General features: G+C 42.6%; 1 protein-coding gene across 2 annotated transcripts in view; it reads left to right on the top strand.

Annotated features, from left to right (window-relative positions):
* MAP2K4 (mitogen-activated protein kinase kinase 4) overlaps positions 1–26,276 on the top strand; it is a 139,019-nt gene that overhangs the window by 74,763 nt on the left and 37,980 nt on the right. For both annotated transcript variants that reach the window (XM_047832822.1, XM_047832823.1), the window contains exons 4-6: positions 8,035–8,154; positions 22,005–22,124; positions 24,453–24,504. In XM_047832822.1, the coding sequence (XP_047688778.1) occupies positions 8,035–8,154; positions 22,005–22,124; positions 24,453–24,504 (292 nt within the window). The remainder of the gene's footprint in view (positions 1–8,034; positions 8,155–22,004; positions 22,125–24,452; positions 24,505–26,276) is intronic.

Consider the following 26,276-nt stretch of genomic DNA (forward strand, 5'->3'; position numbering starts at 1 on the left):
TGTGGAACATGGAATCTTTGTTTTGGACTTAAGAAAATGAAGATGTGGCCCAAAGGGGATAATAAATAGCACGTTGACGTGCTGCCGTGGTTTCTGGGGTTTTCCACCCTTTGTATTGGAACTGAATTCTGGACATTTCTGTTGGGAAAGCAGCATGTTTGTAAGGATCCACTGGGGCACTTGGGGGATCTGAGTGCGATCCTATCTCCCGTCCCCTGCGTCACTGATTTAGGTTGCTGACTGCAGTGGACCCCCCTTCATATTTTACCCACAGACACTAATCATAGGAGGGTTCTTTGCAAGGAACGCTTAACAAATGGGATGCATTTATGGCGTAGCAGTATTGGCATTTGTGATTCCAGGAACGGGACACATTTTCAAAATACCACAGCTGTATCAATTAAGATAATCCTTGTTCTTTTCGTCCTTTGATTTTATTAAAAAACTTTTTTTATGTTTTATTTATTTTTGAGAGAGAGAGAAACAGAGTGCAAGCGGGGGAGGGGCAGAGAGAGAGGGGGAGACACAGAATCCGAAGCAGGCTCCAGGCTCCGGGCTGTCAGCACAGAGCCTGATGCGGGGCTCGAACTCATGGACTGTGAGATCGTGACCTGAGCCAAAGTCAGATGCTTAACCGACTCAGCCACCCAGGTGCCCCACCTCCTTTGATTTCAAATGGAATAGTTCCTGTGGAGAGGAGTCTCACCTAAGATCCCACGTGATCTGTTTGCTCGTGGATCGGTTCTAAGATTTCTGTGTGGCTGATATTTATCAATGTCCACTTGGTACAGACGGTCAACACAAGGAGCTTTGGGTTTCGCTTTGGTCCTGGGAGTGGTTGGTCTAGCTATCACATCACTCTGGCAAGACATTTGGTAGTTGTTGTTGTTTTTGTTGTTGTTGTTTGGCAGTTTCTTGAAATACAGAATGCTCATGCTTTTGGTAACATTGGTTGGCGATCAGTGATTACGTGTAGGAGTGAGCCACAGTCACAGTCATTGGAGTTTCAGCTTTTTGCCAGTGATCACAGACCCTGCACGGCTTTGCTGAAGAGTATATACCTTCTGGTGCTCTAGTTTGGATTGGTGACAAATTGAAAGTGACACTTTGTCAGATTGCCTTTTTAAAAAAAATTTTTTTTAATGTTTAATTTATTTTTGAGAGAGAGAGAGAGAGAGACAGAGACAGAGCATGAGTGGGGGAGGGGCAGAGAGGGAGACACAGAATCCGAAGCAGGCTCCAGGCTCCGAGCTGTCAGCACAGAGCCTGACGCGGGTCTTAAACCCATGAACTGTGAGATCATGACCTCAGCCGAAGTCAGACGCTTGACCGACTGAGCCACCCAGGTGCCCATGATGTCAGATTGCCTTGATCAACACCCAGATCGTCTTTGAAGCCACCCACTCATTTCTCGTACAGTGATGGAGCCCATCTCCTTGCGGAGTCTCATTGTATCCGTGCCCTAATTTCTCATCGGGGAACTCACTTCTCTCACTTTTAAATACTCGTACTTGATTCCAACTTCTTCTAGGTAGTTGGAGATGAACATGTGCAGCAGGGGTATGAGTCACTGACCTTACCCTTAATGACCTTGTTATACTGCCCTCGGGACCCTCACCTGAGCCCTACAGAAACCTGACGAGATTTTGTTTGAAAATTTGGGGGGCCTTATCTGCTGGGGCCTAGCGGTCATGCCCTGCCACGTTAATTACCCCATTTCTTCTGTGTCCCCTCATCTCATTCCCCCCATACATATTTTCTCCATTTCAAAACAAAAACAAGAAAAGAGTATCAGTTAGAATTGGTAGATATTTGGCAAGTTTATTTGACTGTGTTGCTATTTTCAAGTCTGTCTTTGTAAAAGTTCATTCCTGGACTCCTCAGTCCTCGACTCCTGGTTGGTTTGCAGATGACTTTTATCTTTTTTGTCTGGAATGGTCCAATCCTAGGAACGAACATCTGTCCCACACATTGGGGAGCTGCTGTTTTTAATCAAGAGCATATATGACTTGTCATCAATCTCACTTGATCCTGTGTCTTTCGAGAATATGATGAGCTGTTTTCCCCTTCTCTGAGCAGGACTGGGATCCGGTAACCCAGAGGGCCTTCCCTCGCCATACACACAGACTGTCCAAGAGGTGGAGCTTGTCATCTGACTGTAGCCTTTTCTGCTAGCTTGAGTTGGCAGGAAGAACCCATGTCACCGGAACACAGGCAGATGCAGACTGGGCCATTTCGAGGCAAGCCTCTGCGCAGTCCCCAGTGGTGTATGTCCAGCCTCCCTGGCAACTGAGACGGCTTTGAGAAGTCTGGCATGGGGCTGTAAGGGTTCGCTCTGAGTCAGAATGAGTGTAAGCATCACTGCCAGCTGGGTATTTCGTCAGCACCCAGGCGCGGTGCTCCTTGGTGACCTTCTGAGGACCGACCCTGTGGGCCTTTCTTCCTTCGCTTCTTCTGTGGCTAGTCCCTTGGCCTTTGTGTTGCTAACCTTTTTCCCTTTTCTTTTTGCCACAGTTGAGCCGTCCTAGCCGCATCCCCTAACGGCGACTGGGCCGCCGTCACACCCTTTCCTCCTACCCCTTCTCCTTGTCCCTGAAAATAAATGTAGGACAGGAAGAGAAACGAGCAGAAACGACACGTCTTCATATCTCGAAGGGGTGAAAGCACTTTCTCTGAGAGTGTTTCCCTCTATCTTCTTTGCTTCTCGGCCCCCACCCCTCCACCCCTGCTCCTTGAGCGAACACAGGTTTTTAATAGTTCCCACAATCCCTTTGCATTATAACAACCGGTCTTAATCTACTGGAAAGTTCTTCCCGCTTACTGCTGTTAGTTTCATCCCTAGTCATTTACCCCTGAGGAGAAGCAGCACACTGCGAGGGGGAAGTGGGGCTGGCAGGGTTTGGAGTTAACGGGCGAGAATCATGTCCGTGTGAAGGTCCCGGTGTATTTAGAGGCCATCTGGAAGGACGCCACATTGAAATAGCTGTTCGCTATCAGTAGAGGAGTATTTATGCCTTAAATTTAAATGGTCGCACATGGAGGCATTCCAAATGAAGGCCACGTATAAGCTGTCAACGTTTAGATTTACCAGTGACTTCCAGACGTCACGTTGGACAGGCACAAGGAAAGCGACCTTTCAGCAACTTCTAGATGTTTCTGTCGCCGTGGATCGGCACTGTCCTCAGAGTGGACACTGTTGTGTTTTATGCACGGGGTAGGAGAGGGCAGGAGGATGATTTTGAGCTGAACCTTTTAGCTTGTCCTTTGGAACCTGTTAACTATCACTACAGCATCATTCCCAGGCCCCCGCCAGTGGCATGAGTTGGATTGGAGGTTTTAGGAAAGTGAAGCTCTGTGGACTTTTTCTTTTTTTTAATTGGATAAGAACCATGTACAACCCTAACAGTCGTAACAATGGAGAACTGGTCAGTCAGCGCATCCCTTTTCTGGGTCACCGAAAGACTTTTCGCTGGGGTCATTTGGGCATTGCTGCTCTGTAGCTACGTGCTGTTTTTATTGGCATCTGCCTCCTCTTGTGTGGAGTGTAAAACAACCTTGAATACAAATTTAGACGACAATTTTTAAAATATTTTCTTAGGGGCGCCTGGGTGGCTCGTCAGTCGAGCGTCCGACTTTGGCTCAGGTCATGATCTCACGGCTGGTGAGTTCGAGCCCCACACTGAGCTCTGTGCTGATGGCTCAGAGCCTGGAACCTGCTATCGATTCTGTGTCTCCCCCCCTCTCTCTCTCTGCCCCTTCCCCGCACAGTCTCTCTCTCTCAAAAATAAATAAACATGAAAAAAAAATTTTTAAATATTTTTTTAGCTTCAAGTATATATATTTTTTCACTGTGGAAAATGGCTTTTTCACGTAGGGTAGTCATTCTTGTTTGGATTTTAAGTGTCTTCTCTACATTTTGTTCCAAATAAGGTAAAACTTGCAATGATTTGAAAATACCTCATTATTGGAAAAGGAGTGTGGCTCAGTTTTCAAAAAGTACAGTTGCATTTGTCCTGAGAGCATGTAATAACTTAAGTTAGGTTAAGAAAGTAGTGATAAGTAAAAGAACTCAATAATGAAGGCAGGAGTGGTTTTAATGAATTCTGATATTTGGTTGAAAATGAAACTTAAAAAAAAAACGTTAAGGTTCTTGAGATGATTTTCTTAAATGTTTTGTGGTTTCGTGTGAGCTTTTCAACTCTATTTTTTATGAGAGGGAAAAAAAGGTTTTCCGAACTCAAGTAAACTCTAGTCTTCTCTAACTTTTTTTTTTTTTTGAAGCTTATTTATTTCTTATGAGAGAGAGAGAGAGAGAGCACACACGAACAGAGGAGGGCCAGAGAGAGGCAGAGAGAGAATCCCAAGCAGGCTTTCACGCTGTCAGCACAGAGCCTGACGTGGGGCTCGAACCCACGAACCGTGAGGTCATGACCCGAGCCGAAATCAAGCTGGATGCTCAACCATCTGAGCCACCCAGGCGCCCCAGTCTTATCTAACTTTTAAATTTATGGCATGAATGAAAATTTTCTGTGACTGAAGACATTTATCAGTACATTTGATTTCTGAACATTCTAATTAGGAGAGATTTTTACGGATGCATTGACAACGCCTTTGTACTTTTATTTTCCATCCCCCTCCGTTAAGAAAAGCTTTTTTTTTTTCTCTCTCTCTTTAATTTGAAGATCTAATTGGCTTTATGAAGCAATCCATGAATCAGGCAGCATCCCGTGTGGCAATGAGAGGGGAGCTCCCAAGGACAGTTTCCTGAAGGGAAGGGGGGTTTGTTCATGTCTTCAGTTTTCTGTGATTTTCTGCCTGAATATTTGAGAATCTTGGCTGTACTTACCTCCAGTGGTAGAACTCTTGCCCGTACACATTGTTTTGTTCTATTAGAAAGGCTGTCTTTGGTCGTGACTCTTATTAACTATTCTCTCATTGGTTATTGTTAATCATTGATCACTGTTAAGTATTCTCCAATGTGAACATTTATTGAATTATTGAGTTAAAATCATTGATTTGAAGCGACCACTATTGTAGGTGTGTGAGTGGTTAATTCCCCCTTTTTGAGTCCTTTAGGACTTTTGGATGAGTTTATTTTATTAAGTATTTCCATATAACAAATGTTGCAGTAGAATCCTGAAACTTACGTATAATTAAGAGTTAGCTCCTGCTTACTCAGTCCCAAACAGTCCCGACTCTTGTACCCACTGCCTGCCCCATGGGCCAGATGTTCAGAGAGCGTGAAGAGGTGTTCACCCGCTGACAAGCATCCAGGAGCGGAATCTATTTCCTGGGGGGCCGGCAGGCCACACACAGCAGCCCGTGTTCTATTTTGTGCCAGCGGTGGCATTAAAGAACAGCTTTCAGATGAGTCGGTTTTACTGCCATGCCGATGAGCTCAAACGTTAGAGCGGGGCCAGGGACCCTCTCCATTGCGGCTCATGGGAATCCTGTCCAGGACTGAGAAGGAGATACCAGTCCGATGCTGGGGCTTCCGTGAGGCCTCCAGGCCATGTGGGAGCATATGCATCCTTGCTGTAGCTACAGCAGTATTTTTAGAAATTGGTCCTCAAGAGTCAGTCAAAGTAACTCTCGAGGTTTTGGCTGTAATGTGATTTCCCATAGTCGAAATGCAAACAGTTGCACAAATTGGAAACTTAGAAAACTGTATAACCAGCTCAGGAAAAGAATCTAGCAAAGAAGGCATCTTTTACAATAGTGTCTTGTGAGTGTGAGTGTGTTTATACTTGTCCGTATATCCATACAGGCAAAAACAGAAAAAAAGTTTTTAAACCTTTAAAACCTTTTTAAACCTTAAAGGGAGAATCCTTTAGTTGATGGACATCTCCCCCAGAGTATCATTTCCTTTCTCGTCCCCCATTTGTCTCTGATCACCAGCTCTTGTTCTTTTAAAAAATGTTAAAAATGTTAATTGCCTTCCCCAAACGAGTATTTTCACAGCTATTCTTTTAACGTTCTTTCTTTCTTTTTTTTTTTTTTAAGTAAACTCTACACCCAATGTGGGGCTTGAACTCACAACCCCAAGATCAAGAGCTGTACACTCCCCCGACTGAGCCGCCTTAAGTTACTTTTTTTAAAAAACAGGAATAAAATGTAATTTAAATGTTTACCAGAATTATCCATGTCATGGTTTTGAACTGATAACAAATCATATCTCTGGGCTGTTTTGACTTTTTACAAACATACTTTGTGGGCAAACGTTATCCTGATGTTGATTAAAAAAAAAAAATTATTTATCCCCAAACTCTGATCATCTAATAGTCCATAAAATATAGAAATGAGAGAAAGAAGGAAACTTTTCTTAATTTTACAAGTATCAGCCTTATTTTGTCATTGTTTTTCATTTTTCATATTTATTTCTTGCTTATCTGGCCAGTTAATATCCAATGTAAAAATTTTAAGTGAATCAGTATATATGAGATGTATGGGAGTCAGTAAATTCTGTTTGCTATCAAGTACTGTAGCTAATGGGCTCGAAATTTTAAGTAGCACAATGAAATTTGTTTGGGGAGTATATGGAATGTCTCATTTAGTGGGGAGAGAGGAAAACGAAAGAAGCTGCTTCTATTCCTTCTACAACCGCTTATTGTCATGTTACATGGAACACGTCTTTTGTATCTCTCTGTGCCTCTGGCTTCTCTTCTGTAAAATGGGCTCAAGGATTTAATTGTCTGCCTTCATCCCTTTCAAGAACATTGAGGACAGATACCTTGAAGTCTTTGGAAGACAAAATGCCACGTTGTGTATTTTTTGATATACTAACTTGCCTTGTAAGTATGTCCTATACGTGGTACAGAGCGGTGCGTTGTGACCTTGTGAACTTCTTGACGAGAAAAACATTGTTTGCATGCCTCGATGTTAAACTATAACCTCGTTATTCATGTTTTACGCTTTCTGAACTTGATTCTTTCCTGTCTCGCTAGTGCAGTGGGAACGGTCCCTCCGGACGTGTCCATGTACAATACCATTGTGTGGTGGGAGGTGGGGGCGCTAAGTTTTCGAGGCAGTCTTTTAGAATTTGGCACAGAAGTCCTACAGGTGGATTAGGGATATACCCCAGGTCTGCCGTGTACGAGAAGAGGGCCTCATCAGTTTAGGGACAGACAAAGAGCCCTCTGTTTTTTCACTTTTAGATTTTTCTTCCATATGTTATTACCACCCTACATTCTGACTCCTGGGGTAGAGAGTCAGGTAGAACTTTTTGTTCTTTTTTTTTTTTTTTTTAATGTTTATTTATTTCTGAGAGAGAGAGAGCACATGCAAGTGGACAAGGGGCAGAGAGACAGGGAGACACAGAATCTGAAACAGACTCCAGGCTCTGAGCCGTCAGCACAGAGCCCGACACGGGGCTCGAGCCCACGAACCGCAAGGTCATGACCTGAGCCGGAGTCGGACGCTTAACCGACTGAGCCACCCAGGCACCCCAAACTTTTTGTTCTTAATGCACCAGAAAGTGTGGCAAAGGGGGACTATTGCAGTCTAGGATTTGGGGGGCAAGGACTGGGGTCCCTGAGCTTCCCCTGAACTGATTCCCGTTTTGACCTCCTCTGGACTCTTTTTCCAGCTCTCATGAATGAGGATGTGAAGCTCACGATTGTTCACACAAGACTGCTTAAAGTCTCGCTCATTGTGGTTTTCTTTATATTTGCATGTGAGGGTTAATTTTCACTGCTAGGAACTTTGTTATATAACTTCCAACGTCATTAGTGGATGCTTGTGGTTAAAAAGTCCTGTGTCCTTTAAAGAAATTCTTAAGTGCTGTTTTGCTTCAAAACAAAACAAAACAAAAAAAACCCAAAACACATAAATACGTAAAACAAAATCTCCTAAGTGCTATTTTGTTTTTCTGTGATAAAAATTGTTCTTGTAAAGTCTAAGGAAGATGATCATTTTTTATGTCTGGTTAGCATTTATGACATTTGCTTATAAATTTTCAGTCTTGTGGTAGCCTTTATTCTCAGGTTGCTAAAGTTGTTTTATGTGTTTGTGACATCTTTTGTCATTCTTTTCCAGAGAATTCGGTCAACAGTGGATGAAAAAGAACAAAAACAACTTCTTATGGATTTGGATGTAGTAATGCGCAGTAGTGACTGCCCGTACATTGTTCAGTTTTATGGTGCACTCTTCAGAGAGGTAGGAGCAAACACTTTGGGGTTTTAGCCGACGAATAAATATCGAATTGGAGTAGATAAGAGGATGACAGGCTTAGGTTCTGATCTTCAGTTAATTGCCATGCATTAGCAGTAAGCTAACTGTTCAATGTTTAGTGTGTAACCGTGAGAGTCTACGTATTAATTTCCAGAACTCACCATTCCTCAGTTAAGGGGCGAATCTCGTACTTTTTATATACATATATGTATTTATGGCTGTTGTATGTGAATCCCCTATTTCCTTTCTTAGAGCTTCTGTTCTTTAAGAACCTGGCAAATCAGCCGACTTCTGAATATTAACCCTCTACCGTGGGTTAAGTTCTTCCTGTTGTTGACTCTGAACTCCCTTGGTGTTCCCCCCGCCACGGTCCCCCTTTTGAAACTTTATTTCTGTCATCAGATGTATCTGCATTTAACATAAGCATTTACTCGTCCTCCTCCAGAACCCTCAGTACAACCCAGGTGGAAATAAACAGGCATAATAGAAATTATTTCTTTTATCGAATCTCGTTATCCAGAGCTGTTTGTAGAAACTGCACGGTCTCGGATGGTCTTGGGCTCACGTGTCTTCTTTCGGCCTCTGGGTATTTTGCGTCCTGCTGAAGGTTGTCACTTCTGTCATTTCCAGTCCTTCCACTGCCTGACGTAGGGCAGGGAGTTAGGGCAGTGGGCGGTACTGGAGCTGGGCTTGGATCAGATACTTTCTGGGGTCTGGGATAGTCCTCACGCACTTGTGGTATTTAGTTAGGTGAGTAGGACTTCAACTGAATGAACCTTTAAGCACTTTTTTTTTTAATGTTTATTTTTGAGAGACAGACAGAGCACAAGCGGGGAAGGGGGTAGAGAGAGAGGGAGACACAGAATCTGAAGCAGGCTCCGGGCTCCGAGCCGTCAGCACAGAGCCTGATGTGGGGCTCGAACCCATGAACTGTGAGATCATGACCTGAGCCCAAGTTGGATGCTTAACTGACTGAGCCACCCAGGTGCCCTGAACCTTTACATACTTTTAATACTCTATAAAGTACCAATCTAATTTCTTTTTAAAGTTTATTTATTTATTTTGAGAGAGAGAGAGAGTGTGAGAGAGCGCACACGAGCTGGCGAGGGGCAGAGAGAGAAAGGAGAGAGAGGATCCCAAGCAGGTTCTGTGCTGTGAGCACAGAGTCCGGTGCAGGGTTTGAACGCACGAACCATGAGATCATGACCTGAGCTGAAATCAAGAGTCGGACACTGACCTGACGGAGCCACCCAGGCGCCCCAGTACGATTCTCATTTTGAAAATGTTAGGCTGAGTTTGTGCTGGTGGGGTCGTTACGAGCTGGTGAGGAGCCCCCTGCCCCTTCTTTTTGGGACTGGATCACAAAGCGTGTATGTAGCCTCGGGGGTTTTGTTGTGGCTCCTGCCTTAAAAAGTACTGTGTTGTGAGACAGCACTGACTGTAGCCCTGACTAGAAGTGTATCAAATCTTGTCACGCAGAGATTAGTCAATTGATTCCCCCACTCGATCCCTACCTTTGCATTTACTTGCTTTTCTGTGCTTTTGATGGGTGACTCTGTCAATGGAATCCTGCATCATGATCGCGCCCGCTGCTTTGTTGAATCCGTAATTCATGACTGTTAAGTCTGGTTTCATGCAGTTTCTTTCTACTCCTGTCCCTGTACTTTTTATGACTCAGATATTCGTTTTTGTGGCCAGACACACCGAATCTGTTGACTTACTTCACCAAAGCACGTCGGTTGTGTGTCGCGACGGTGTGCAGTTCTGTGTTCGGGAACGTACCTAAGTATTACATAATATCGTGCCGTTTGTAAGATCACATCTGGAACTTTCTTCATGTCGCCCAAGGCTCTTGCCATCTCCTCCTCCCTTCTTCCCCCAGACCATGGATTTATTCTTCATAATCACTAAATCCTCTGGCCATTTTACTCTTCAGATCATATGCAGGATGGGAGTTGTTGAGGGACTCGACTAGAGGTTCTGTCCTAACCGCGTTCCACGTCCGCTTTCCCAGGGCTGTATTCACTGCTGCTCTGGACTCCTGCCGGCTCAGTCTTAGCCCAGAGTGCTGACATGCCAGCCTGTTTCCTGTGGCCACTGTTTCATCGTTTCCGCAAGCCACACTTCAGTGCGTAACCCCAGCCTACACAGGGTGGACGTCTGATTTTACGAATAGAAGGCAGAGTGATAACCCATGATTGCAAAGTATCGGAAACAACACAGAACAGCTTGGAATAGGGTCTGAATAGTATGCTCATCCTTTCTTATCAACAGCTGGGTAAAATTCAGTTTTATGTATCTCAGGGAGGTTGCAAGGAGTTGAGATATGCAGCTGTAAGCACAAGCATCTATCGAACACTCTAGAGTTTTCACGTGTATTCTCTTGGTAACAGTCTCAGGGGGCTTAGAGGCATTATCCCCCTTCTCCAGAGAGGAGGCTGAGGTTTGAGGACTGATTTGATGGGCATCACATAGCCAGGAAGTGATAGAGATGAGACTTCACGGGCAAAAATCTCACTGTTATTTCTGTGATGGAACAAGTGGTCCAGGGATGAGGAACTTTTCAGCTTCATTAAAAAAAAAAACAATCTGCTGGGGCACCTGGTGGCCCAGTCGGTTAAGTGTCTTACTTGGGCTCAGGTCATGACCTCATGGTTCGTGCGTTTGAGCCCCGCGTCAGGCTCTGTGCCGACAGCTCGGAGCCCGGAGCCTGCTTCGGAGTCTGTGTCTCCCTCTCTCTCTGCCCCTCCCCTGCTAGTTCTCTCTCTCTCTCTCTCTCTCTCTCTGTCTTTCTCTCTCTCTCTCTCTCTCAAAAATAAATAAAGGGACGCCTGGGAGGCTTAGTCGGTTAAGCACCGACTTCGGCTCAGGTCATGATTTCACGGCTTGTGAGTTCCAGTCCCACATCTGGCTCTGTGCCGACAGCTCGGAGCCTGGAGCCTGCTTCAGATTCTGTGTCTCCCTCTCCCTCTGCCCCTGCCCTGTTCATGCTCTGTCTCTCTGTCTCTCTCAAAAATAAATAAACATTAAAACATTTAAAAAAAACTAAAGATAAAAAAGCAATCTACTTTTTAAAAAAATTTTTTTTTCAATGTTTATTTATTTTTGGGACAGAGAGAGACAGAGCATGAACGGGGGAGGGGCAGAGAGAGAGGGAGACACAGAATCGGAAACAGGCTCCAGGCTCTGAGCCGTCAGCCCAGAGCCCGACGCGGGGCTCGAACTCCCAGACCGCGAGCTCGTGACCTGGCTGAAGTCGGACGCTTAACCGACTGCGCCACCCAGGCGCCCCGAAAAAAGCAATCTACTTTTTAACATTGATACAGTTCAGTTGTATAAAGTCCCAAACTGCCCCAACAGGCTGATCGTCAACTTCCCTCCACTCCCACCGCCAAGAAGTAATGGGGACTTGCTGAATAATACAAAATGAAATTCAGAAGCAAAAAGTTCACCTTTAAAGAGTGCATGGGCAGCGTGTTTCCTGATGTTACAAAGGTTAACGTTTTAAACAGATTAAATAAAGGTTTAGAGGAACATTTTTCTCTCGAGAGTGATCACTTTTAGGATCTTTTTGATGATGTGACCTTCAGTTCCAATAATAGACCCAGAATTCTGGGTTATGAAGGGAAAGCAGAAGTGAGTGGATGCGGTCTGGACTTCTTTTTTTTATTAAAATTTTTTTTTAACGTTTATTTATTTTTGAGACAGAGACACAGCACGAACAGGGGAGGGTCAGAGAGAAAGGGAGAAATAGAATCTGAAACAGGCTTCAGGCTCTGAGCTGTCAGCACAGAGCCAGATGCGGGGCTCGAACTCATGGACTGTGAGATCATGACCTGAGCCGAAGTCCGACGCTCAACCGACTGAGCCACCCAGGTGCCCCTGGATTTCTTACTTAACTACCGCTGTGAGGAAGACAAATCGCTTTTAATTCCCGTCACCTTGAGGAACCCACCAGAACATTTCATTTCATAATTTGTATCCCCCATAGGACATCGGTTCATGGTCTGGTTCAGTCAACCATCCATCAAGGAGCTCGCAAGACATTAATTTTCTTCTTGCAGCTGCTGCGAGGAGATTAATCTTGCCGTTGGAGGAATAATTGAGCCTCTGAAAGTCCCATAGCTTTACTCAGACAGTGAGTGAATAATATTTCATACTGAAGTTTATAACTCTGTTTTTTAAATTTTTTAATGTTTATTTATATTTGAGAGAGAGAGACAGAGCGTGAGAGGGTGGGGGTTCAGAGAAGAAGGCACAGAATCCAAAGCAGGCTTTAGGCTCTGAGCCGTCAGCACAGAGCCCAACGTGGGGCTCGAACTCACAAACTGCGAGATCATGACCTGAGCTGGAGTCGGACACGTAACTGACTGAACCACCCATTTGCCCCTGTAACTCAGTTTTTTGCCATTGTCTCCAACCATTTGCACTTCTTACTATGGTGGAACTGAACTCAAATAAAAAGCCCAAAGTACAACTTGGATTTGATGTAGATATGTTACTAAGACACCTAATTGCATGGGTTTCTCAACACATTTTCATACTTTGTAGTCGGGAAAACAAAGAGCTTGAAAGCATTGAACAATAAACGTAACTTCTAGCCTGTAGCTTGCGTAAAAGGTCCGCACCTGCCATTTATTTTATCAACGCTGAAACCTAGAATCACTTAAACAAATGTCCTTTAACATATATATTTTCACAATTCACTGAGTGGAAGTCCTTCCTTCAGGTATCTTTTGAGGTTGGAGGAATTCTAGTCTGGAACATACACTTCTGAGTAACCATAGAAGTTCACCGGATTATAATAGAAGGCAGTGATATTAGCTGAATTTCATCTCCTTCTCGCTTTCTACCCCTGCTGCTACTCATGCTCTTTCCTTTCCTTCTCGCTTGCAAATTTTAAGTACAGCTTGATGGAGATAGAAGGGACATACACTAAAATGCACATATGTAAAGTGCACAGTTTCCTATGTGTGAACAAGTGCATCCACCTGTAGGATTATCACCGTAATCAAGATAACTGGACATTCCCGGGGTGCCTGAGTGGCTCAGTTGGTTAAGTGTCGTGTGTGATCTAAGGATTTGTGAGGTCAAGCCCCATGTCGGGCTCTGCACTGACAGTGTGGAGATAGCTTGGGATTTTCTCTCTCTCTCTTCTCTCTCTCTCTCTCTCTCTCTCTGCCCCTCCCCTGCTCTCTCTTTCTCTCAAAATAAATAAACTTAAAAAAAAAAAAGATAATGGACATTTCCATCACTCACACATTTCCTTGTGCCCTGTATGTAACACACACACGTCCCTTCTGCCACCGTGCAGCTTTCTGCCACTATAGATGAATGTGCCTTTTCTAGAATTTTGCATAAGTAGAGTCCTACAGTAGGTACGTGTTGTCTTCACTCTGCAGAATTATTTGCAATTCCTGTTGTGGTGTGTGGCAATAGTTGGTTTCTTTTTTTGCTGAGTACTGGAAGTGGTCTTCCACTGTGGGGATACACCATAGTTGTTTTACCCCTTTATACCCGCTGCGGGACTTTTGGATTGCCTCTGGTTTTTGTCTGTTACAAATAATGCTGCTGTGAGCATCTGTGTACAAGTCTGTGAGGGGGACCCATGGTTTCATTTCCCTTGGGGAAATAAACCCTGGCAGTGGAGTGGCTGGATCATGTGGTAGATGAATGTTTGACTTTATAAAGCTGTTTTCAACCTTCAAAAGTAATGTATGAGAGTTCTCTTTCTTCCACATCTTTTCCACCACTGGGGATGGTCTGTCTTTTTAATTTTTAGCCATTCTAGCTGGTGTATACTGGAATCTCATTGTGTTTTAAATTTGTGTTTCTTGAGCGGCTAATGATGTTGAACAACCTTTCATAAGATTGTTTACCAACCTTATGTCTCCTCTGATGAAGTTTCTCTTTGGACTTTTATCCATTTTTTTAAAAACTTGGTTTTTTTTTTGTTTCTTTCTGAGTTTTGGGAGTTTTAAAAATACGTATTCTGGATACAGGTTTGTTACCAGATAAAGGATTGCAAATATTTGCTCCCTCATCTGTGGCTTAGCCATTATACTAGTAATGGCATTTTTTTGGGAGGGTGAAAGTTTGTAATTTCAACGTGGGCCAATTTGTTAACTTTTTTGAAAAAATGTATTGGGATTGCACTAAATCTGTAGGTCAGTTGGAGGGGTATCAATATTTTAAAGACATCCAGTGTAATGACTCATTTGCTTGATATTTTACTTCATTTATTTACATTTTTTCTCAGCAATATTTGTAGGTTTCACTTTATAGTCCTATCACTTTTTTTGTTGTTGAGTTTATCCTTAAGTATTTAGTATTTTTTGGTGCTGAATAAATGATCCTCAAAAAAAAAATTTTTTTTTTACATTTATTTATTTTTGAGAGACAGAGACAGAACACAAGTGGGGGAGGAGCAGGGAGAGAATGAGACACAGAATCTGAAGCAGGCTTCAGGCTCCAAGCTGTCAGCACAGAGCCCGATGTGGGGCTCCAACTCACAAACCATGAGAGCATGACCTGAGCCAAAGTCAGATGCTCATCCGACTGAGCTACCCAGGCACCCCAATAAATGATATTTTAAAGAAATTTGTCTCCTCTTGTTTTGTGATTGATATAAAGAAATGCGGTTGATTTTTGTTTGTTTATCTTGGCTACCCTAACTTTGTTAAACTCACTTGTGAGTTTTGGTAGCTTTTTGTGGACTCCCTCACATTTTCCACGTAGATTATCACGTTGTCTGTGAACAAAGAGAGTTTACCTCTTTGTAGTTTGGTTGCATTTATTTCTGTATTTCTTGCCTTATTGCACTGGCTAGATCCTCTAGTACGCTGTTGAATAGAAATAGTGAGAGGAGACATCCTTGTAATGTTTCTCATCTAAGGGAGGAACCACTCAGGGTTTCACCAGGAAGGGTGATGTTAGCTGTAGGTTTTTGTAGATGTTCTTTATCAAGTTGAGGAAGAGCCCTTCTGTTTCTTATTTGCTGAGGGCTTTTTTTTTTTTTAACGTTTATTTATTTTTGAGACAGAGAGAGACAGAGCATGAACGGGGGAGGGTCAGAGAGAGAGGGAGACACAGAATGTGAGACAGGCTCCAGACTCTGAGCTGTCAGCACAGAGCCCGACGTGGGGCTCGAGCTCATGGACTGCGAGATCATGACCTGAGCTGAAGTTGGCTGCTCAACCTACTGAGCTACCCAGGTGCCCCAGGTCTTTTTTTTTTTTTTTTAATGTCTGTTTATTTTGAGAGAGAGAGAGAGAGAGAGCGAGCATGAAGGGGGAGGGGTAAAGAGAGGGAGACCCAGAATCTGAAGCAGGCTCCAGGCTCTGAGCTGTCAGCACAGAGCCTGATGTGGGACTTGAACCCACCAACCATGAGATCATGACCTGAGCCGAAGTGGAATGTTCAACCAACTGAGCCACCCAAGCACCCCAAATTTGCTGAGATTTTTTTTTTTTTTTTTTAATTTTTTTTTTTTTCAACGTTTATTTATTTTTGGGACAGAGAGAGACAGAGCATGAACGGGGGAGGGGCAGAGAGAGAGGGAGACACAGAATCGGAAACAGGCTCCAGGCTCTGAGCCATCAGCCCAGAGCCCGACGCGGGGCTCGAACTCACGGACTGCGAGATCATGACCTGGCTGAAGTCGGACGCTTAACCGACTGCGCCACCCAGGCGCCCCGAGATTTTTTTTTTTTAATCAGGAATGGATGTTAGAGTTTTGTCACATTGTTTTTCTGCATCCTTAAGATGATTGTGTATGGTGTTAGAGAAATTCTTTTTTTCATATCCTAAGTTACATGGATTGCTTTTCATATGTTAAACCAACCTTACATTCCCAGGGTAAATCCACTTGATTATGATGTGTTACCTTTTTTTTTTTAATTTTTTTTCAACGTTTATTTATTTTTGGGACAGAGAGAGACAGAGCATGAACGGGCGAGGGGCAGAGAGAGAGGGAGACACAGAATCAGAACAGGCTCCAGGCTCTGAGCCATCAGCCCAGAGCCTGACGCGGGGCTCGAACTCACGGACCGCGAGATCGTGACCTGGCTGAAGTCGGACGCTTAACCGACTGCGCCACCCAGGCGCCCCGATGTGTTACCTTTTTAACATATTGTTGGATTGAGTTTGCTAAAATGTTATTTAGATGTCTTATACCTGTGTTCTTGAGAGATACTGATCTGTAGTTTTCTTGTAATGTTTTTGGCTTTTGAATTTTTTTTTTTAACGTTTATTTATTTTTGAGACAGAGAGAGACAAAGCATGAATGGGGGAGGGTCAGAGAGAGGGAGACACAGAATCTGAAACAGGCTCCAGGCTCTGAGCTGTCAGCACAGAGCCCGACGCGGGGCTCGAACTCACGGACCGTGAGATCGTGACCTGAGCCGAAGTCAGCCGCTTAACCGACTGAACCACCCAGGCGCCCCTGTTTTTGGCTTTTGAATCAGCATATCAGTTTGTATCTGTGTATCTGAGCTAGCCTTACAAAACGAGCTAGAAAGTAGTCCCTGTCTGCAGTTCTCTGGAAGAATTTGTAGAGAATTGGTATTCTGGAAATGTTTGGTAGAATCCACCCCTGAAGCCATGTGAATGTAGAATTTTCCTTGTGGGAAGATTTTTAACTACAAATACAATTTCTTTCAAAGATAGAGCTCTATTCAAGTTATCCATTTCTTCTTGAGTGACATTCGGTAGTTTTGTTTCTCTGAAGAAATTTGTCCCTTTCATCGGAATTGTCAAATTAATTGGCAATTTAATAGATAATTTGCATCTTCTCTATTTTTTCCTGATGAATCTGGCTAGGGATTTATCAGTTTTATTAGTCTTTCAGGGAGCCAGCTTTTAGTTGCATTAATTTTCTGTCATTAGAATTTTCTATATTTTTCTATTTTCTTTTTTTTTAATGTTTATTTTGGAGAGAGGAGAGAGACAGAGTGTGAGTGGGGAAAGGGCAGAGAGAGAGGGAGACACAGAATCTGAAGCAGGCTCCAGGCTCTGAGCTGTCAGCACAGAGCCTGATGCGGGGCTCGAACCCACGAACCAAAAGATCATGACCTGAGCCGAAGTCGGACACTTAACCAATGAGCCACCCAGGCATCCCTGTTTTTCTATTTTCTATGTAAAATTTTTTTTATTATGATCACTCTTCCTTCCTATTTTTTGCATGTTTTGGTTTAATATGCTCATCTTTGTCTAGTCTCTTAAGGTAATTCTTGCTTTTTTTAAACTATGAAATATTTCAAACATACTGAAAAATTACAAAGGAATTATAGTGTACCCAACCCTGCAGATTAGCACTTGGGCATATTTACTCTTTATTTGTCTTAAAAAAATTTTTTTTTAACGTTTATTTATTTTTGAGACAGAGAGAGCATGAATGGGGGAGGGTCAGAGAGAGAGGGAGACACAGAATCGGAAACAGGCTCCAGGCTCTGAGCTGTCAGTGCAGAGCCCGGCGCGGGGCTCAAACTCATGGACGGTGAGATCATGACCTGAGCTGAAGTTGGACACTCAATCGACTGAGCCACCCAGGCGCCCCGCTCTTTATTTGTCTTTGAAGTATAGCTATGGTTGAGGGTCACATCCTAATCTCCTTCTCACTGTACAGTTTTAAACACTGTGTTGAGTTAATATTTCTTTCAACTTCTTTATTTAGGCTTTCCAATGTGTATTTTTCCCTAAATAATGTGTAGTATTGATGTATGTAATTTTAAAGTTTACATAAATGAAACTTTCCTGTATGTATCCCTTATAGCATTTTCTATTTACCATAGTTTTCAAGATTCATCCATATAGATAAATATAGATCTTTAATATATAGATTTGGGTCATTAATTACTTTATATTATTTACTTATTTTTTTAGTAGGCTCTATACCCAGTGTGGGGCTTGAACTCACAACCCCTAGAACAAGAGTTTCATGTTCTACCAACTGAGCCAGCTAGGCACCCCTGATTTGGTTAATTTATCTTAACTGCTATGTAGTATTCTAATGATTAAATATACCATTTTTTACATTTCTTCAATAATCCCCAACAAAGGTTGTTTCTAATTTTTTGCAGTTATAAAACAGTGTAAAAATGAACGTCTTTTTGCATTTCTCCTTGACAACTTAGATTACAGATTCCATACAGCACACACCTAGAAATATAATTGCTAGGTTAAATCATATGAACTATTCCCACCTTAGTGGCTATTGTGACATTTCTCTTCATAGTGGTTGTTCTAACTTATGTCCCTACTAGTAAGAATGGGATTTCCTTGTCAGGAATTGTATACAGGTGTCAGTACTAGAAACTGTTAGTGGCTTACTGAGTTTGTGGTTTACATTGTTAAGATTGTCCTGTGGTTCAAGTTGGCTTGTAGAGTTCAACTGTGATGTCCATACAAAGGAAGAGAAGAGGGAAGAACCAAAAAGACCATTCTGGAATCATCAGCCAACTGTTTTTGTGGATATCTTGTTGGCTGCCCTTCTCTGTGTAAAAGACAGAGAAATGTAGTTTCAGCTGGGCACATTGTATGTAACAAAGAGGGGGTAGTTGTTGGGGAAGCCATTTATTGTCACAGACATTTATTGTCACAGACCTCATTGCTAACATTTCGTATTACTAAATGTTTTGGTTTTGGCAATTGGGTGAGTTTGAAGTGGTATCTTTTTTTTTTTTTTAATGCTTATTTGTATATTTTTGAGAGAGAGAGAGAGAGAGAGCGAGAGCAAGCGAGCGAGCAGGGGAGGGGCAGAGAGAGAGGGAGAGAGAAAATCCCAGGCAGGCTCTGCACTGTCAGCACAGAGCCTGATGCGGGGCTTGATCTCATAAACTGTGAGATTATGACCTGAGCCGAAATCGAGAGTGGGACACTTAACCGACTGAGTCACCCAGGCGTCCCTCTTCTGGACAGGTTTTAGGGGCACCTGGGTGGCTCAGTTGGCTAAGCATCCAGCTTTGGCTCATGTCATGATCTCGAGTTTCTTGAGTTTGAGCCCTGCATCTGTCAGGGTGAGTCTGCTTGGGATTCTCTCTCTTTCTCTCTGCCCCTCCCCCTCTTGCAAGTGTGTGCGCGCTCTCTCTCTCTCTCTCTCTAAGTAAATAAATAAATAAACTTTTTAAAAAAAGTTGAAACCTTTGCTTTCCAAAAAATCCATTTGGGATTTTTATATCTTTATTTGTGAGTGATCTGAGGTAATGATCTCATTTAACTCTTTTCCATCTGGAAGGCCACTGGTTCCAGCAACATTCATTGAATATTCCATGCTTTCGCCACTCTTTGCTCTGCTACATCTAACATACTTCATATTTCCATGTGTTGCATGGGCTTTTGAATCTGTTGTATTGGTCTGTTTACTTTTCCCCCTGCATCAGTACCACTGTCTTTTATTTTGACAGCTTCACAGCTTTATAAAAAGTCTTTGTCTAGTAGACCAGGCTCCACTTTGCGTCTCTCTTTGGTCAGTTGTTATGTCCCTTAGTCAAATTTTATACGTGTCTTCGTCAACGTTTTGCTTCTTTTGTTAGATACATTACTAGGTGCTTTATAGTTTTTGTATTGTGAGTGGTGCCTTTAAAAAATTTTGTTAATGAGAGAGAGAGAGAGAGAGACAGAGCGTGAGCAGGGGAGGGGCAGAGAGAGAGGGAGACACAGAATCCGAAACAGGCTCCAGGCTCCAAGCTGTCAGCCCAGAGCCCAATGTGGGACTCGAACTCACAAACGATGAGATCACGACCTGAGCCGAAGATGGATGGACGCTTAACTGACTGAGCCACCCAGGCGCCCCTTGAGTGGTGTCTTTTTAAACAATTTATTTTCTGAGTGGGTACTGTAGGCATATAAGCATGTCATTGGTTTTATCTGGTTCTCGTCCCTAGGAACACTTATCTCGATCTCAGTGGTTCAGGTTTTCATCATCCTTCACTTTTCTTTTCCGTAAATCCATATTTAGTAATTTCCACTTTCGCATTTCAGTCACGTGAGTGTCCCGTCTCGCGCTTGACCATGAAAGTAATGTTGCTGTTGCTGCTTTTGGGGGCACCTCAGACCATCCCCCCCGCCCCCCACCTTTTTAAAAATTTTTAAATGCAGCTCACCGCTGCTCCTCCCTATTCTCAGTTATGGTCAAAAGGAACTGCCCGAAGAGATGAGAAGTTTACATTAGGTTATGTGGCTTGGCAAGCACAAGGTCTCTCTGTCTCTGGAGCTGACGGCTCCCCCCACCCCCATTTCTAGTTTCCTTCCTACCTTTATTTCTCCTGTTCTGTGTCTCTGTTTCTCTCTTGGTTGCCTTCCTCTTTTCCCCTGCTTCTTCCTCCTCCTCTCATTTCTTTAACTGTCATTTTTTGGCACCTGCCAGGACACTTTATTTTGTACTTTACATATGTGAACTCACTTGATTATATCCTAGTCCATTGAGGATGGCGGGGCAGCCCTATTTCCTAGATGAGGAACGGAGAGGGGGGCCCAAGCTTGCACAAGTGGGGGAGTCTGGATAAGGAGTCAGGACTTTCAGTGATCTTTCCACTTTGCTGTGCTGCTGAAGTTCGGTTCCTTCCTTGTAAGTAGATGAGTTCAGTGGGCTATCTCTCTCTCTAATAAAGAAAAGTTTTTTAGTGTATCTATTGAGATGGTGTCTTTAGATTAAAATAAATTCGAGCGTTTGTTTCGGGGAAAGGGTGCTATTCAGCCCTTTGTGAACAGCAGTCTGTAAGAGCACCCAAAAGAAAAAAAGCCACAGAGAGAGAAGAAAGAAAGTATAGGTTGAGGGGCTCCGTCGGTTGAGCGTCCGACTTAGGCTCAGGTCATGCATGATCTCACAGTTCGTGAGTTCCAGCCCTGCGTCCAGCTCTGTGCTGACAGCTCGGAGCCTGGATCCTGCTTCGGATTCTGTGTCTCCCTCTCTCTCTGCCCCTCCTCCACTCACGCTCTGTCTTTCTCTGTCTCTCAAAAATAAACATTAAAAAAAAAGTTTTTAAGAAAATGTAAGTGGAAATTCGCTATGTCAAATATGTTTTACAAGTAAGAATTCCGTGAAGCCAGGTAAGTTCTGGCAGGTGGTGCCTCCCGTCATGAGGGCACCGTTATGTGTCTCAGTCTCCATCACAGTGTAGGCATGCTTCCTGTGTGTACGTGAAGGGTCCTTGCTTTCAGGTGTTGAGGGGAGCCAGGAGTTAAGTAAACTGGGTTCTGTGCCTGGCTCTGTCACTGATGGGCGTTGTTATTCTGGGCAAGCCGTTTTGCTTTCTCGGGCATTAATCTCCTACGTAATCAATCCAGGTAGGAGCCTAGTGGTAGTGAATCTGCCAGGATGCAGCTGGTCCACAAATTCCTAACAACGCGCAGAATCGTCATCATCCCAGTAGCCGTTCTCATTCTCGCAAGGCCCTCCGTAGTCCGCGTTCATAGGTACACGTCCTCTTAGAGCGCTATCCCCGTGGTGTCTGCTTACATCTTGTGTGTTCTCGTGCAGACCTTCCACGAACCCTAGAGCCTCCAGATTACTGTCATCGATTTTCTTTGTTAGCGGCAACGAACAGTTTCCCACATATTTTCCATACCTGTATTTAATTATGGGAAAATTGGAACTCTTTGTGAAAGCACAGAAGTTTCCCTGTAAGACCATCCCCGTCTTTACAATTAAGAGCGGGGACACTGGGCAAATAGGTTTGGGTTTACAGAGGAGGGGACTCTTCTGCCCAGGGCTTTAAGGAGGAACCAGAAATGACTGCTAGTTGCTTTTTCTCTCATTGTATTTCTATTTTAAGTAAAGGAAACATAGTACTTAATCCTGAGATGTAAAGGAATAACAGATATTTGTTATTTTATAGGGTGACTGTTGGATCTGTATGGAACTCATGTCTACCTCGTTTGATAAGTTTTACAAATATGTATATAGTGTATTAGATGATGTTATTCCAGAAGAAATTTTAGGCAAAATCACTTTAGCAGTAAGTACCTGGTTTTCAAATTGTTCATTCTGTCTATACTCCCGTAAAGATGCTGTTGGGGTTTTGAATGTCCATATCTGAATGTCCTTCACAGAATGGTTTTGACCTTCCTGGAAAATCATTTGTTATAGGAAAAGAGACACAGTCACTTCTGTGGGGTAACTAATACAAGTCCTGAGAAACAACTTTCAAAATATATTCTATGTAAAAACTGTAATACTCTGCTCATTAAAATCACAATGAACCATAATCCATTGTGCTGTAAGTAGGACCAGAAGAAATTTTCTGCTCCTTTTTAGCCCTGTTGTTTTTCCTACTTTTAAATCGGTTATATTCTCACCATTGTCTCTGAATTAATCAGAATTACAGCGGTTCCCTTGAAGTCCCTTACACTGAAACCCTTAAACAAAGCATATTTCCTGTGGTTTACGTTTTGAGCTGCCCACTCTAAACTATTTAAATTTTTGCCTGGCAATTTCAGTAACCTGCATTGCTACTAATTGGGTCAATTCACTTTCACCAGACTACCAAAAAGAGGCCAGGTGCTTTTTTACATATGTGTTTGTCGTTTTGAAAGCGAATTCCTCACCATTTTCTTTCTTACTCTGAACCTTTCCGTTGACCAAAGTTGTCCACGAAATCCTTTTCAGTAGGGTAAAATTAGTAAGACTCTCAGAAACCCGTAAGAATCTCAGCTAACGACACGACTTAGGTTAGTGAATGTGCAAAATAAGTTTTCTAGGGATTTGTAAGGTAGATATTCCGGTCGCGAGTAATTTCCCGCCTCTTCCTTTCCTGCATCCTCTATTTTCAGTATAGTCTACCCGCTAACTGCCGACTCATCCCGTTTTATCCTTAAGGGTTCATGTAAAAATATGTGGGCAGTTTCTGATCTGTATTTTAGTCATGAAAGGTGTGTGTGTATGATTGGAATTTTAAAGATCAGATGAAACGCTAATCATCGAAATCTTGAGATCCGTGGGTCTCGTTAATATTTTAATTTATTTAGCTAAATTGATTCATAAATTTAAATATTTTATGAGCTAAAGGTTAAGTTATACACCCTTTCATATGGTTTTATAAAAAGAAGCTGAATTACACTAGAAACTTATTTTGGGGAAGATAAATGAAATTTTGTCATCTCTCCAGTATACCAAGCCCAGTATTCATAGCAGTTATAATGCGACAGTAGTAGAATAATGATAATAGCTAATGGTTATTGAATGTTTATTTTGTGTCAGGCCAAGATCTTTCGACATTTTCCCTTCGTAGTAATTCTCTGTGGTAAATAGTGTAGCCCCCTTTTACACATGACAGATCTGGAGCCTGTAGAGGTTAAGTAGTTAATTTGCTCTGAATCGCATACAGTTGTAGATGGTGAATGATTTAAGGCCCAGGCAGCCCCATCCCAGAATCCTGCTCCTGACCGCCATGTAATGTACCAGGGTGGCCGTGAAGTTGGGAAACATAGACAAAATTGTTTTACTGTATAATGCAGTATATGTAATCTAGAAACACTAGTAAATCATTTACAACATGTTTGCCTATGTTTCCAGATTGGTGATCATCCTTCCTCTTAAGCACAACATTTAAAATCACTTGGTGTTAAGTCTCTTCTTGCTCATTAACAACCCAACGAACACAAGAGGCTTAGCCGCTTCGAACATTGCAAGTTCTGCGTTCCTGACACCCAGCAGCTTGATGGGGCAGAGACTTGACCTTTTGATAGCAAATGGTTGGCCTGTCCTTTAGTCCTCTTTTAGTTGGAGACTGTGGAAATTTTAACTCAAGTCCCTGTTCCCTATATTCCTGAAGAAATGACTGATTTTCTGAGCAGTGATCAAACAATATTGTCAGTTCTGAATAAATTGCAATAGAGGTTGAGCAGAGATACTTTGGCTCTGTGAAAATGACTTTGAAGGCGTTGCACCGAGTGAAGGGGAACGAGTAATTAGTTGACACCGAGGAAATTTGGAAAAACTTAATTTAAATTAGGGGTCATAACGGAACCAGACTATATGGACTCTCTTGTATGGAATATTTCCATTCTTAAAAGTTTGAAGGTGTGAGAAACGTACAACTTTGTAATGACTTACTGAAAAATTATAAGTTATTGGGTTCTTTTCATTATTGGGGACCAGCATGTAAAAGCAAGTAAGTTTTCAGATCTAAAATGATCATGTAGCATTTTCACTTAACACAAGAAGTGGACAGAATATTGAAATAATGGAGCCTAAAAGAATATAAAGGGCTTCCAGGGCTGTGATAAACTGCATGCTTTTTGATGAAAAGGATATTACTTCTCTCATCTTTGCTTTTTCTCCCCAGACTGTGAAAGCACTAAACCACTTAAAAGAAAACTTGAAAATCATTCACAGAGGTGGGTAGGAATTATTTTTTATAGATTAGAAATTAATCTATAAAATTTCCTTAATAGGAAAACATTATTGAAAATTACAGTGTCACTGTCTAAGCTTTCCTGAAATACTTGTGTTTTTAGCAAAACATATGTATCCTAACACTATTGTTATTTTTTCCCTAAAACTTTATTAATTTAAGGTATTTTTTCCTTTGGGATTCTATAAATTTCAGCTTAGCTTATTCATATATTGAGTTTAGAAATTGAAATAGATTTTGCTGCAAGTTCTTAATACTCTTATTTGAAAAACAGTTATTCATTTGCTTGATAGATAATGTTTCTCTGTGTATACAAATGGGCAGGAAGATGGTTCTGGGGACATTCAAATGATTTGGAGGATGGTGCCTTGAGCATTTTATTTTTACATATGTATGTATGTATGTATGTATTTATGTTTATTTTTGAGAGAGAGAGAGACAGAGAGAGAGAGCATGAGCAGGGGAGGGGCAGAGAGAGGGAGACACAGAGCCCGACGTGGGGCTTGAACCCACAAGCTGTGAGATCATGACCTGAACTGAAGCTGGATGCTCAACCGACTGAACCACCCAGATGCCCCCCTTGAGCATTAAAAAAAAATGTTTTTTTTTTTTAATGTTTATTTTTGAACAAGTGAGAGAGAGAGCGCAAGACGGGGAGAGGCAGAGAGAGAGAGGGAGACACAGAATCTGAAGCAGGCTCCAGGCTCTGAGCTGTCAGCATAGAGCCTGACGTGGGGCTCAAACCCACGAACTGTGAGATTATGACCTGAGCCGAAGTCAGACGCTAAACCGACTGAGCAACTCAGGCCCCTCGACCCTCTGGAGCATTTTAAAGTCATGTTACTGTCCCTTTCAGGTGTTTCTTCTTTACTTTAGAAGATTTTTTTGAAAATAGAGAGAGATGCTTTGATTGTTACCGTATGTTGAAATTCATCTAAAGCATTTGTATTTGTATGAACAGTGATCTTGGCCTTGTTAGACACAGGTCCGAATGTAAACATTTGATGTAGATTTATTGGAAGTCGGGGGGAATCACGAAATTAATTCAGCAAACAGATTTCACAGTTGCTCTATTTATTACTCTGCTAGACTCAGGGCCATGTGGTGGTGGCTTTGAAGAAGTAGCCAAGGTCACTCTCCTCACGAAACTTGTCACGGACAAATCCAGGACAGTACATGGCACTGTGTGGTTCAGCCGAACTGTGGTTCAGTGGTAACCTTGAACATCAGCATATGTTGTATTATCAGGAATAATTTTGCGTGGCTTAATGTTTGTTAAAAAATAACAGCAGGTAGGCTTCTTATTTCCTCTTTTGGCCTAAAATCATATAGGGTTAGGTCGCTAACCAAAATTATTTTGTTCTTGTTCATCTCGTTCTCGTTTTGGGATTGTTTTTTGGCTGTATTTTGCGCCTATGAGAGTATCCCCTTTAGGGCATTTAACAGTTACCTCGAGGATACTCGCCAATCACAGTGAAGCACTAAGACAGTGCCAGAGGAGTAGCTGAACGAGAGGAGTAGCTGAATGAATGGGAAAAGCTTCAAAAATAACTTCGGTTTTCCTATTAATAAATGAAATGATGAGTTTATAGCAGTCTCTTTTTTCTTTGATTTTTTTTTTTTTTATTTTACTTTTGAGAAAGAAAGACACACACACAGCGTGAGTGGGGAGGGGGCAGAGAGAGGGAGACTCAGAATCCGAAGCAGGCTCCAGGCTCTGAGCTGTCAGCACAGAGCCTGACACAGGGCTCGAAC

Source organism: Prionailurus viverrinus, chromosome E1 (assembly GCF_022837055.1).
Source record: "Prionailurus viverrinus isolate Anna chromosome E1, UM_Priviv_1.0, whole genome shotgun sequence".
Lineage (NCBI taxonomy): Eukaryota > Metazoa > Chordata > Mammalia > Carnivora > Felidae > Prionailurus > Prionailurus viverrinus.